The 14,666-nt window shown below is 37.2% G+C and overlaps 1 protein-coding gene across 9 annotated transcripts in view; it reads right to left on the reverse strand.

Moving 5' to 3' along the window:
- WDR49 (WD repeat domain 49) overlaps positions 1-14,666 on the reverse strand; it is a 146,542-nt gene that overhangs the window by 79,149 nt on the left and 52,727 nt on the right. For 6 of the 9 annotated variants that reach the window (XM_071214593.1, XM_058295235.2, XM_071214596.1 and 3 more), the window contains 2 exons: positions 8,962-9,129; positions 7,126-7,274 (listed from right to left, as the gene is read on the reverse strand). The exons of the other annotated variants lie outside the window; for them this stretch is intronic. In XM_071214593.1, coding sequence (XP_071070694.1) covers positions 7,126-7,274; positions 8,962-9,129 — 317 coding nt within the window. The remainder of the gene's footprint in view (positions 1-7,125; positions 7,275-8,961; positions 9,130-14,666) is intronic. 9 annotated transcript variants of the gene reach the window in all.

A 14,666-nucleotide genomic window follows, 5' to 3' on the forward strand; every position in this document is an offset into this window, starting at 1 on the left:
ATCTAAAAATAAAATCCTCTCTTGTGATATTCTTCATTAAACTGTTTCCATACATTATCTCCTTTATATTTTCAGTTCTTTTCAAGAGAAATGAGAGAAGAATACAGTTCTTAGATTCAGATTCTATTAAGTGTCTGTGTATTCTGTCATTGACCTCAAAAATGTTCAAATGTTTCCAAACACTATTAATTGTTCTGCAGAAATCTCATTGATTTCCCAGTTCAGATCTGTCAATAACTTTAATTAATATTAACATTTTATTCCAGGTACAAACAAAAGTTCATTTTTAGGAAATTTTAAATTTCAATTAAATTGATCCTTTATCATTATTTACATATCAATATAACACTGAAAATCACAACCAAATTTTCCCTAGTCTTAAGTTTTCTAACTTTGCCTTTCAAAAATTAATTCCTCTATTAATATACAAAGTAAATTTAAATACTTTAAATTTCTTCAATTTTTTACTCACTGAATATTTACATTAACAACACAATTTTGAATGAAATAAAAAACTGACAGAGTGAGGAAACTGGTTCAAGTATCATTGCAGAGCAGGTTTCTGTAGAGGGCCCTCCTGCTTCAAAGAAACACAACTCTGAATGAAAGCTAATGTCTGGGGCCTTCATTGGCCTTTAGGGAGGAGGAACAATCAAAAGATCCAAAAGATGAAAGAGGAATAAAAGAAGCAAAAATTTAAATGGGGACTGTGAACAGTAGGCATAAAAGAAGGAAGTCCTACCAGGAGCCTAAACTTTAGTCCAGGAGCAAGATAGGCACTAGTAGGAGACACTTAAATTAAGCTAAACAAATGGGAAGGAGAATGCAATAGCATCAGGACAGTAGTTGTTCTCATTCCCACCCTGGCAAAAACAAATAAAAATCTTTCCTCGAGGAAAGCATCTTCAATTTAGTTTCTCAGAATGTCTACAGATTAACAGCAACAACAATAAAAAAAACAAGTTAACAATAAAAGATAACCAAACATAAAAGGAAGCAAGTCACCATGAGGGAAAATCAGCACAATAACAAATAGATTTATATCACCAAGGACTCTAGCTATTTTAATTGTCAGATTAGAATGTAATATAGGGAAGCAGAGTTGGCCCAATGAATAGGGCATCCGCCTACCACATGGGAGGTCCAAGGTTCATACCCAGGGCCTCCTGACCCGTGTGGAGCTGGCCCACATGCAGTGTCGATGCACAGAAGGAGTGCCCTGCCATGCAGGGGTGTCCCCTGAGTAGGGGAGCCTCATGCGCAAGGAGTGCACCCCGTAAGGAGAGTTACTCAGCGCAAAAAAAGGGCAGCCTGCCAGGAGTGGTGCCACATACACAGAGAGCTGACTCAGCAAGATGGCGCGACAAAATGCGACACAGATTCTGGGTGCCGCTGACAAGAATACAAGCAAACACAGAAGAACACACAGCAAATGGACACAGAGAGCAGACAACTGGGGTGGGGAGGTCAGGGAAGGGGAGAGAAATAAATGAAAAATCTTAAAAAAAAAAAAGTATTATAATTAAGTATAAAATCATTAAAGAGCTAGGAGACAGAATCCAAAAATGAGCAAGCAATGTTTTCATTGTAATGAAATGAAAATATCCAAAATTATCAGGCAGTTTTAAAAAAATCTTAAAAAGAAAAACAACTAATATTGTTAAACTTAAAAATTCAATTTATGGCTCATATAAAATGTGGACACATCCACATTAGAAACACCATCAGAAATATGAGTGCCTCCTAAAATATGGAGGGAAAAACCTAAACAGGGAATTTAGAAGAAATTTGTAAATAAAATTTTTCTGAAAGACAACTAAAAGAATGAATAAATTAGAAAATGTTGGGCATGGTGTCTCAATATCTTAAAGATGTCAAATACTCTCAAATCAACTTGGAAGAATAAAAATGTCAGAGGATAGTAAAAATATGTTGAAAAAGAAAAACAATACATAGGAATTTCTATACCAGATATCAAAATATACAATAAACCTATAGTTGTTCAACAGTGGTATATTAGTATAGGTAAGGGTAAGTAGAGTAATGGAAAGAATGAAGGTGACAGGAACAAATTCATGTCTATATGGTAATTCAGATTATGATAATAGTACTTCAATGGGAGAGTCTAAATATTCAAAAAAGGAAGTTGAATATTCATTTATAAGAAAAAACTTTACACAAAAAAAATTGCACAATTAATTGCAAAAAAAATCAACAACAGAAAAAGTCTTAGCAGAAAATGAGAATATTTTTATAAAACATGAGGTATGGAAGACATTACTAAACTAAACATAAAATCTAGGAGCCAAAAAAAAGAAAATCATTTTATAGACTCAAGCTTCATAAAGATGAAAAACTTTTGTCTGAGTCAAAAAATGTGAAATTAAAAGAGGTATCCAGAAAGGGATAAAATATTTACAAAATATATGATAAACAAAACATATTCAGAATGTTTTCAAAGTACTACAAATCATTAAGAAAAAGACAGAATCCAGTAAAAATGAAAAGATAAAGAGTACGATCTGATAATGCACAACACAAAGAGTATAAATGGCCAATAAATATTTGGAAAAGAATTCACACTAATTTTTTCTTCATCAAATTCACACACTAAAAAGAGAAAACATTGATGGTAGACAGTACTGATAAGAGTGTGAGGAAAATGACACATTTAAATATCTCTAGTAAATGTGTCACTTAGTACATCATTTCTGGATAGAAATAGGCACTATTTATGAAGTTTTTAAAAAATACATGCCTATTGACCAAAGAGCATCACTTCTAGGAAATTATTATAAAGAAATTACCCTACGCGGATTCAAGATTATGTGTATACATGTATGCGTATAATGGTTTATAATAGTAAAAAAATTATAAGCAATATCCCTTTAATCAATAGGTGATTGAATAAATTAATTATGACAATCTGTGGCAGTTTCATATTATTTAAGAATTCCAAAAAGAGATATTATGTTTGTAAACTGGTCTGTTTCCTCTGGGAGTGACACCCCTTTGGTTGTATTCAATTCAGAGGTTTCACTTTTACTTTATTTAATCAAGATTAGGGCTTTGACTTGACCACACCATTAAGGCATGCAGCATTGAGTCCCCACTCCCTTGGGTATATGAATGGACACTCAATCAAGGACATGGACTTAGAAGCACAGAGAAGAAAAACACAGAGGAAGGGAGACAGCTCATTAGACATGGCAGAGGCCCCAGGAAGAGAGATGAGCCTGATAGTCTACACTACAGCTAACCTTGGGAAGAGAATAGAGCAACTGAGCCTGAAAAGAAACAGGCCCCAGGGAAAGAGATGAGCTTTTTGTCAGTCAACAGCTCCATGGAGTCTTAAGAAGAAGGAAGGCTGAACCCTTGCTATACATGGCAACAGACTTTGAGTGAGAAAGTACCTCTTATGGTACCTTGAGCCGGACTTTTTAGGGCCTTGTGACTGTGAGCTTCTACCCCAAATAAATACCCTTTATAAAAGTCAACAGAGTTCTGGTTCTTAGCATCAGCACCCTTTGGCTGACTAATACACCATCCATACCACCTATGATGAATTATTTTGAAGCAAGTCTAGGTATACTCACATAGAAAGATCTCCAGGTGATATTGTTTAGGGAAAAACAAGTTGCAATAAAATATGTAAAGTGTGTGATTCCACTTACATAAAACTAATAATGACTACTACCCTGTATTTGTACATATAGGATAATATACATTAATATATAGCATGTTGTAAGACTGTAATATGTTATAGTAATATATTAAACATATGAAAGCAATATGACAACGTACACATGAAATGTTTATAATGTGTTTATAATTGTTACTTCATGGGAGAAGAATGTGATTTGAGTGTGTGTGAGCAAGAGAAATACTTGTTGCTCTACATGTTACCCTATCATTTCAAATTTTCATGTGAGTGCATTAGCCCATTATTTGTGTAATTTAGACAAAATGAAAATACTTTGCTTCTGGATGGGTAATTAAAGTTGAAGATGGTAGGTGTTGAGAAGGGAGAAAGAAGACAAACAGGTAAAATGTAGTCCCAACACACAAAAAAATTAATTTTATATTTTCTTTACCAACCTTGGGTCTCTAATATAAAAGCCAGCATTTGGGAAAAATCAAAATCTCAAACAAATAAGAATTAAGTTAGAAACACTAATCTGATGCTGGTGGCCAAATAAGGATTGTTAACCCAGAAGAATTAGGAGCAACAGAAAGCCCATACATGCTCCTTGGTTGGAATGTCAACCCCAAACAAAGAGATTCTCCCTAGGTTTTAAAAATCATTTTGTTCCCATGGTGGTTCCTTCTTCAAATGACTAACTCACCTGCTCTCAGCTGGATTTTGCCACCAGTGACTGCTATCTTAGGAGAAATAGTTTAGGACTTCAAAGCAAATACAATGGGAATATTGTTTAGTATGATACCAAATTTTATAGGGATGAATTTCTGTTTAATTATCACTGAAAAGTGGCACTAGAGTAGTGTTAAAAGACCTTGAGTCTCAGGCCATTTTTGGAGAAAATATTATAAATGAAAATGTTGCTTCAGTTGGCAAATCCTCTAACTTAGCTACTCATTGATGAAAGCATAGTTCAATCAAAGGTCCTTTGAAAAAGGGATGCTTGCATTTATTTTATCTTTTCCTATCTTAGCCCTATATCTAAACAGTATCCTAAAGAATTTTATGGCAATAAAATAGAGGTTTAACCTGGTAGCAGAGAGCCATGTTGTTTGTTGTGAACAAATAAAGACTGAGTTTGTCATGTATTTATCAACGTGAAATGGGTACGGACTAAATGTGAAAGAAAGCACTTATCATAATGAAATAGTTTAGAATTCAAAGCAAAAATAAATGATAAAACTGCTTTTGGAATAAGTTGGGTAATCTTAACATTGATGCTACCTGTACACAACCAATTCTGACTCTAAGAAATGTTCTTTCACTTGCTTTTAAAGTTATAAAACCTTTAAAGAGAACTCTGTTATGATAAATAATTTATATTTGTTCTATATTGATATTTGATAAATATTTATCGATTTAACTAGTTCTTTTAACAATGGGCATGGCACTATCCAAGAAAGACTTAGTTCCTAACCTCAAGAATCCTCTCATTTAGTACACAGTTATACTATTTCATATATTATGCTCAATACGTGTTTAATATATATTAATATGTTCTAGGTCATAGGAAACTCAAAGATGAATTAAACAAATAATCCTTGATTTCAAGCAGTGAAAATCTAGTAAAATACACAATATCGTACACAACTCTCTAGTATACAAGTCAGATTGTGATAAACTCAATAGAGAAAGTTAGACTAATATGCTAAATGATTGCAAAAAAAAAACAACAAAAAACAGAGCAACTACATTTGACAAAGATATTATAAAAGGTTTTGCTCTGAGTTTATTAGGTACTTTACAATATACATTTATAAAGTCATCTTCTGGACTGCCAAAGATCTCCTAAAGATTCACAGTTAATGTATATTCACTTTGAGCTGTCAACAAATGTTCCTTGAATAAACACTATGAGGTACCAAGCACTGTGACAGACACCTAGGAAACAAGCTGAAAAGACAAACCAACAATTATAGTACATGATACTTGCTTCAATGAAGGACACTCAGATGCAACAGGAGTGCAGAGGAACAATCACTTGGTTCTACATGACAAGTCCCAAAAGGCTTAGACCTGGAGGATAAATAGGCATTGGTCGATTGACCATGGAGGAAAGGGAATTGAAAGCAAAATTAACAGCATGTTGCAAAGCCACAAGACAGGATGGTAGAAAAGAATTATCAGTGTCACATGGCTGGGACGTTAAATGAATGAAGGAGAAAAGCAGGAGGTGAAGAGAGATTGGTAGACAGGGCAAGGACTTTGAATAAAAGTTCAAGGATTTTAGAGCTGATATTTGAAACCCAAAGTAGACATGGGGGATTGAAGAATTTTACTAACAAGCCACTTTTTTAGCAGTTTGGAAAGCATGTTAGGAAATATTTGCAGTATTTTGGGCAAAAGAAGAGATTTTTGAATTAAGGCAGTGGCAGCTGAGATGAGAGGTGAAGCTGGTAAACATGTTTTGATGATATAATCAACAGGAATTGGCAGTTGATTGATGAAGTTGAAGAGGAAGGGAGGCATTCATATCATATGCAATATACTATGATACACTGACCAAGCTTGGGGGGACTTAGGGATAGGTGAGGCTAAGGAACTAAAGATGAATTCCTATTTACTTTTCACCACTTAGAGTGGTACCACGTAAGAGTAAAATAAAAAGTCAGGTTCACTGAAAGAGTCTTAGAGACTGCCCCCAGTAAGCTTATTCTCCACCCTTCTTCTCATTACCACTAAGCATCTTGAAATCTATCATGTTAATTACATCTGTGTCGGCATTATATAAGATGAATCATCTCATCAGTCCTCACAACAGTTCTTAAAACAGTCTTGTCCCTGTGTAAAATGAAGGAGTCCGTTTTACAAAGGAACAAAAGACAAGATTCTTAGAAATTTGTCAAAGGGGACATAGTAGTAAATAGTGTGCTCAAGATCCAAACTGGCCTAGCTGGCTCTAGTGCCATGATCTTTCCACCATACGTAGAAGACCCCATCAATACTGGCAAATAGAAATAGATTGATATACTTAGTTGCAATGTGTTTTATGTACTTAGTATTCTTCAGATTGACTTTGGATTTTAATTAACTGAGTCTCTTTAATATCAAATCAAAAATAGGTAATTATGCCTACCAAAGCTACAGCTCCTCATTCCTATCTAGATTCCTTCGACTTAATTAGTGAGAGCTTTAGAAACTGTAGAGATGTGACCTACCGAAAGCCCAGTATTAAGGACTAAACTCAAGAATACATGGTTTGAAAAAACTTCTTTTAATGAAGTACTTTGTCCTGTTGCCCAGGACTATTGTTAAGTAACCATCAGTCAATACCTTTTCTGAATAAAGATTTCCACATATATAACAATTACCCCAAATATTTTGAAAATCTATATCTCCTCTCAGAAAAATTCAAGACCTAGAGTTGATGTGGGAGGGAACTGAGGAGACAGAACTAAATAAATTAGGTGCACAATGTTACTTACTTTATCTTTGGAGAAGCTGAATAGCTGTTTTCTCTCAACAAAGAATTGGACGGCTATTACACTGGTAGAATGGCCCCAAAGGACACCAACTGGCTTTGAGACAACAAAGGGATTCCAAAGGCAAACTTTATTGTTAATGCCAGCTGTTGCTGATCAGAATTAGAAAGACAAGAAAAGCGTTTTAATAACATGAATGACCCACAGCATTTTCCTTTTGAAATGAGTTTATCACGTATCAGTAGATTGATAAATGCATCCTGAGGAGCACTAAATCACCCTATCTTGAACAAAGGAAAGTCTTGCTGTTGCCCAACTAGCCCGGGAGAATAGGGCGTGGGTCTGTCCATGGAGATAGTTGAAATGGAGGGAGAAGGGAGGCAGGGAGGTGGAAAGAAGACCACCGTCACACTCAGGAGCCTACCAGCAGCCCCGCCAGGAGGGAACAGATCTGCCTTCTAGTCCCTAACTGGCACAGCCTAGTAGTGCAGACAGTGTTAAAGTTATCCCAGAGGAAGAAATAACTAAACCAATAATTAAAGTCCCTAACTACGTTAAACATATAAAGAAACTTGATTTTTCACTGCAATGTAAATAACCAAATATTTACAATCAAGCTTTTGACCTGCTTTATTTACACAATAAGGTATTTTTGGAATACAAATTGGTTTTATCCATGCAGTGCTTCAAGAGCGGGTAATACAGACTTTATCTGGATCTGTGGAAACTCAGTATAAGGTTCTTTGTTGTCCCCTGGTAAGGGACAGACTGTGGAGCTGAGTTTATTCACCCTCACTTTTTCCAGCACTGTGGCAGGAACAAAGTAGGACTCAATATCCAGGGCACTGGATCAGCCAGTGGATGAAATGGTTGATATCCGAGTCCTTGCTTCCTTGGTCCATCAAACTCTCCAGCATTCGCTAATAAATCGGCAATACCTGGAAAGTTCGACGTTGGCATATTCCTGAGTCCATACTGAAGGCATCTTTTACCATGATTATTATCTATTATTGTTGGAAATTTTAGGGACTCAGCCCCTAGCTGTTAATCATTACTGTTTTTCTGAATGACAGCTACTGAATGGGAGATAATATGACCCATTCTGTAGGCTATGCATATTCCCTGTAACTACCATATAAATGTTTCAATAATATTCATCTACATCTCATATTGTTTCATAATTTTGGAAACAATAGCCTATATATCAACTTACCAGTTTTTTAAATGTCTAAAAATTTTAAATTGTTAATGCTTGCAAATTTTTATATTCCTTCAGCTAAAATATACACTTTTATATCAAAAGAAGAACTCTTATTTAGTAAACTAAAACTAGAGTTATCTAAAATATTCCCCAAAGCATTAAAGGGTACATTTTTATAGGAGATTGAAAAACATTCTACATTTTGCAGTTCTCTAGCATGTGTATGTGCGTATGTGCACAAATATATATGTGTGTGTCTACATACAGATATATAATAGCAATGAAAATGATGTATTTGTTTGGGTCAAGCATTTGTTGGTGTTAGGAAGATGGCAGAATGGCAGATGCTGCACAAACTGTCTTCCTTCTCTATATATCATTTCACACCTCCCACAAACACTAATAAAAAGGCTCTTTAAAGCATTGGGGCACTTTCTCATATTTTTACCCCAATGTAGTTCATATATACCACACATCAAAATGCACCATCATCAAACATTCTCAGGCAATAAAATGTGAGCCGCTCAAGTTGCTTTCTCTGGCAATAAAGCAGCAAGGTGGAGAAGCTTCATGCATACAGATATGCATCCCAGTCTATTTATGAGGCCCTCATAGTTACCATGATTTATTTTACATACCAATTAAGTTGAGTTGAGAGTGGTAATCGAAAGCATGAATGCCCTGGGCAATGTTGAAAGATGTCATTTTAAGATGTTTTTTTGATTTCTCTCTCCAAGCTAGCACCACAGTATTTATATTGCTGGTTGTACTGGAAATGATAGCATCTAAAGATGCATTGTAAGTAACTGATAAAAAATTTAAAAGGGGAAAACAAGCTTTAGATTTCTCACAAGGTATTAGTAAAATAGAACTGTTTCAATATTTAAAGTTTAAAATTACACTCAGATTATGATGACACAACCAGACACATAGAAAATACCTCTCTAACCCCTTCCCCCACCTCACAGCAAAGAGCTTAAAGAGAAATGTTACAGCAAGTGCTGCACTCAGACTTTTTTTCCCACAGTGGGGATCTCTTTAATTTTTAAAATTGGAGCACATAGCAGGAAACAATATTAATCACACAATAATAATAATATGGTATTCTAGAGCTCTAAGATGAGTAATTGGCCAAATTCCTAGGCTCATCCTCTTTGGTCTGGAACAGACAAACAGGAGCTTATCACCCACACCCATCTGCTGTTCCCCAAAGGTCCTGCTCATGCCCAAGCCAACGTTCATTAAAATTTTGACTTGTCTAGAATGAGGGTGTCATGCATAAAAAACCTGAGATGCTCAAATTGAAATGCCTGTTTCTATATTCCCAATGACACAGTGCCAAGTGTTGTGGTCCAAAATCCATCTTCCAAAGCAAAGATAACATTCTGCTACTTTTTTTTTTTTCAGAAGAAACTTTCCATTGCTGTCAGTTTTATAGGTTCCAAAAGGCAAATAGTCTAAGCTGCTGTTTTCACCAGCTTGAAACAACTCTGTTCTTCTTGGTTAGGTGGACGTTGTCTTTTGCACTTTGCTCAGACAATGATTTGTGCCCCAAAGTTAGAAGATTTCTGATATGATCTCAAAACCAAATTTCTGCTTCACATAAAAAGAGATATTGTAACTTCATATAACTTAAGGAAAATTGTTTTAAAAGAATAGCTCTTAGAAGCATTTTTGACCTGCTTATTATATAAGATCAAAGGTAGCAGTCTTGGGAGAGAATTCTCAGTGGATCTCTAGTCTATCTTCAAGTCTCATGAAGCTAAGCACTGCCTACCCTTTGTTCTAGACTCTCTTTCCAAGAATCTTTGCATAGTGGCATCAGTTTATGTACCCCAAGTTAGACAAATTCTTCATTTTAATCTGCATTATTGTAGATGTGAACCCATTGTAAATAGCACTTCCTAAGGATGCTATTTTTTGTTGAGGTATGACCCAATTGAATGAGGGTGGGTCTTGGTCTAGATTATTCATGGCCTTATAAGAGAAAAACACAGAAAGAAGCAAGAAGCAGTAAGTTGGTGGGTCTCAGAAGAGAAAAAAAGGACATCATCATGAGCAAGATGCAGGGATTTGAGATGAGGAAGCACAAGGACTGTGGCAAACCAGCACTGGGATGCTACCAACCCCAGGAGGAAGCAAGCCTTCTACCTTCAAAACCAAGAGACAATAAATTCCATTGTTTAGCCCAATCCATTGTGTGGTATTTTTAATAACAGCATGATAAACTATTCACATAGTGAGTAGCCTGGGAATATAGAGATAGTGTCTCCCTCTGAAGCAAACTTCAAGCATGCTTACTGTTCAAAATAATCAAGACAGCACCATCCTCTGGAGCAAAGAGCAGGAATACTTTCTGCATACAAAAAAAAAAGATTCAGATTCTACAAGCTCTGGCTCCCTCTCCTGTAACCCAATCCACCTCCTGTGCAAGCATCCAATGGGCCCAATCACACTGTCCCCATAGAACTTGTAGAAAAGTACCTGTAAGTTCTTTTTAAAAAGAGTAGAAAATGTACCCAATGGAAAAGAAAGCATCCCCAGTTACAGAGTCAAATACATGTTTCCTGTTTTGGTGAAGAACTTGATTTGCTTTTTTTATAATTCCAAATAATTACTAAAGGCAAGGAAATTCTGTGAGGTAGAAGAATAGCTCAATATATGCCTTTTCTTGTGGCCTACTAGATAGGGTTATTTGCACTAAAACAACTAGGATCTATCCATTAAGAGGTGACATGGGCATTATGTGATATAGGCATTATAGGGTAAGCAAGCAGATGGTTTTCCACGAAAGAGCACCATGTGGTGGCTGCCTGAGCCACTAGACACAAAAGCAACCACAATGGTCCTCAACCAAGTGCTCTCCAAGGACTGCACTCTAAGTAGGAGGGTACTAGAATACATTCCCTATAGAGTACTTGTGAATTAAAATATAGTAGGGAAGGTGGTAGAATAGGAAACCCAGAAACAGTCCTTCCAAAAGAACAACTATTAAGCAGGCAGGAAATGTCTAAATCAACTAGTTCAAACCCCCAGATTTCAGTAGAACACTGTGCAACATCCAGGGACGAGCAGGAGGAAGAGGCTGGTAAATTGTGGTAAATATCAGTTTACTGCACTCTCTGGACCACAGTTACTGTTGCCCATTCTTCAGTCTCATGGCAGGCAGCAGTGGGGTCCAGCTCCTGGTGAGTTTACTGGGGACAGACTGGGACTTAAAGACGTACTTCCCCAAGATCTGGGTGTGTGGGGCTGATAACTGATCACTGCTTTTGATTAGCTACTTCAGACACTAGGGGCCTGGCGCTGCCAGTGGCCACTGTTCCAACCCATCCTGATAAAGGCAGCAGAGGAAAATTAGAGATAGTGCATTTCCTCAGAGCTGTAGAGGACGTAGAAGGGCTGTATTTGCTGGGCAGGTGACCGGTCAAGAAAGCACAGCTTTGAGGAACCATGGAAGAAGCTCCTGACTCCCATCCTGGCCCATCCCTCATCTTGTCACCAGAGCAACCTGGAGCCAGCAAGTACTCCCTTTGTGGGTCCCTGGCCTTGTTTTGGCAGGGAAAGACTGATTTGGGGGACTCCTCTCCAGCATGCCTCTGGTAAAAACGGCTTGAGACAAGTAAAGCAGAGTAAGAACCGTTGAATTGGGGACCTTGGCAAAGGCTTATTTGCTTTAAATCCAGCAGTAGCACAACCCAGAGAGGGAAAAGGTCTCTTTTCTGGGGAATACAGCAGGCATTCAAATTCTTGTATACAGGGGAACTCCTAAGACCACTAGCAAGCATAAGCCCAGGCCAAAAGCATATGAAAATACACACATCTTTTGCCATTGGGGAAATGCAAAGTAAAACCACAATAATACCATTTCACACCCTAGGAATGGCTACTATTAAAAAAAAAACAGAAAAAAAAATGTGTTGAAGAAGACATGGAGCATCTCAGTTTGCCACAAGGCTGTTGATACGAAGTATCAGAAATAGGTCAGCTTTTATAATGGGGATTTTATTTAGGGTAAAAGCGTATAGTTTGGAGGACATGAACTGTCCAAATCAGGACACCACCAGAGATACTTTCTCACCAAAGTCAGCTGCTGGTAATCCTGGCATGGTGCTACAGGGTGAAGCAAGATGGTGGTGATCGTTGCCTTTGTTCTCTGCCTTCACTCTCTTTTTTAACTCAGCTGTGGCCTATCATGTCTTCCTAGGTGCTGGCGCCTTGAGCCTCCCAGGGCTTCTTTCCTTGAGCTCACCTGTGGCGAACTTGGAGTCTCTTCACATATGGCAGGTTCCTTTCTGTGTGTGTGTGTCTCTCTCTATGTCTCTGTTTGTATCAGATCTAGCAAGAGGGCAGGGAGTCAACCTGGGTAATGCCTCACTGACACAGTTCAATCAAAAGGGCCTCTCACCCACAAGAATGGATTCATTAAAAAACATAATCTTTCTCTCTTTGGGATTCACCAAGTTTGAACAGTCACATGGAGAAACAGGAACACTCATTCACTGCTGGTGGGAATGTAAAATGCTATAGCCACTGTGGAAGACAGTTCAGCATTTCCCCACAAACTTAAATATAGAAACACCATATGTTCTGGCAATTCCATTTCTGGGTATATATCCAAATGAGTTGAAAGCAGGGTCTTAAACAGGTATTTGCACACTGATGTTCATAGTGGCATTATTCACAATTGTCAAAAGTTGGAAGTGGTCCACATGCTCATCAAATGATGAATGGGTAGACAATGTGATATGCAAAAAGGAATATTATTCAGCTATTAAAAAGAATGAAGTCCTGGTACATACAACAGCATGGATAAACCTTAAGAAATTATGTTGAGTAAAATAAGCCATACACAATAGAACAAATATTGTATGATCTTACTGATATGAACTAATTAGAATAATCCAATTCATAGAGTCAGAATCTAGAATATAGGTTACCAGGGGATAGGGTGGGAATAGGGGATAGGGAGTTAAGGCTTATAATGAATGGAATTTCTTTTTGAGATGATGGGAAAATATGGTAATGAATTAGGGGTGATGGTTTCACAATAGTATGAGTATAATTAACAGCACTGGATTATGTATTTCAATGTAGTTAAAAGGAGAAATATTAGGTTGTGTATATATATATTACTAGAATACTGTGATGGTTAGGCTAATGTGTCAACTTTGCTAGGTAATGTACCCAGTTGTTTGGTCAAGCAAGTATTGGGCTAACTGTAATATAAGGGCATTTCATGAACTTTATTCATCAGTGAGTTGATTGCATAGATGGCTGGTTATATCTACAATCAACTGAGGAGACAGCTGTCAGCAATGAGTGATGTCTCATCCAATCAGTTGAAGGTCTTAAAAGGGGAATTGATTTCAGCATTCAGAGAGAGAATTCCCATCTCTACTTCAGACAGCTGGTGTCTCCTGGGAACTCAGGGACCTTCATCAGAGCCCCTGGTTTGCAGCCTGCCCTATGGAATTTGGACTTGTGATTCCCCATGTTCCCATCAGACAATTTTATAAAATCTCCTTATATTTACAGATATCTCCTGTCAGTTGTTTCCCTAGAGCACCCTAACTAATACAAACACTTTTTTAAAAATCCACAAGACTGCACAATACAGTGAGCCTTAAGGTAAATCATGTCTATGTTAATAGTACAAGAATAATAAGGTGCTTTCATCAAATTGTAACTAATATACCACACCAATGCAATGGTTAATAATAGTATGTTATGTGGGAAACCTGTACTTACAGTTTTTCTGCAAACCCACAACGTCTCTAATAAAAATAATATATATTAGGAACTTTGTCACATCACCAACCTACCTCAGCATCTCTATGGTACATAGTAGCATTAGGGGCTTTGAACTGTCATAATGCCTCAGCATCTTAGACCCTATCATTAGGTCCCTCAGCAACCATTCCTAAAACCTGCTTGTACAACATAAACAGCTTCTTTCTTTCTTTCCCACATCCTACCTGGGTTCACACTCATGCAAAAGTCAAATGCAAACTCCACAATCCCCACTCTCACTTAACCAACTGCTACAGCTTCACCCATGTAACATTACACAGGCCCAGTCCCCAGGTCCACTGTACCCTTTGACTGCCTACCTGCTTGGTTGAGCCTGAGCTCTGATGCGTTTCTCTGTGTGACTCTGTCATGTGGCCACTCCTCTCTTCTCTGGGACCTGTGATGAAACTTTTCTTTCATACATCTCTCATGTCACCCACCCTTGCTGCACCTGACTATATGGTCTTACAAAACAGTACGGCCATCATTTTATATTCTAGAGAATTAATCAGTAGTTCTTAGGGAATCTGATAAAGTCTGCAGATCCTAT

The sequence above is a fragment of the Dasypus novemcinctus genome, chromosome 4 (assembly GCF_030445035.2).
Source record: "Dasypus novemcinctus isolate mDasNov1 chromosome 4, mDasNov1.1.hap2, whole genome shotgun sequence".
NCBI classification, from domain to species: domain Eukaryota; kingdom Metazoa; phylum Chordata; class Mammalia; order Cingulata; family Dasypodidae; genus Dasypus; species Dasypus novemcinctus.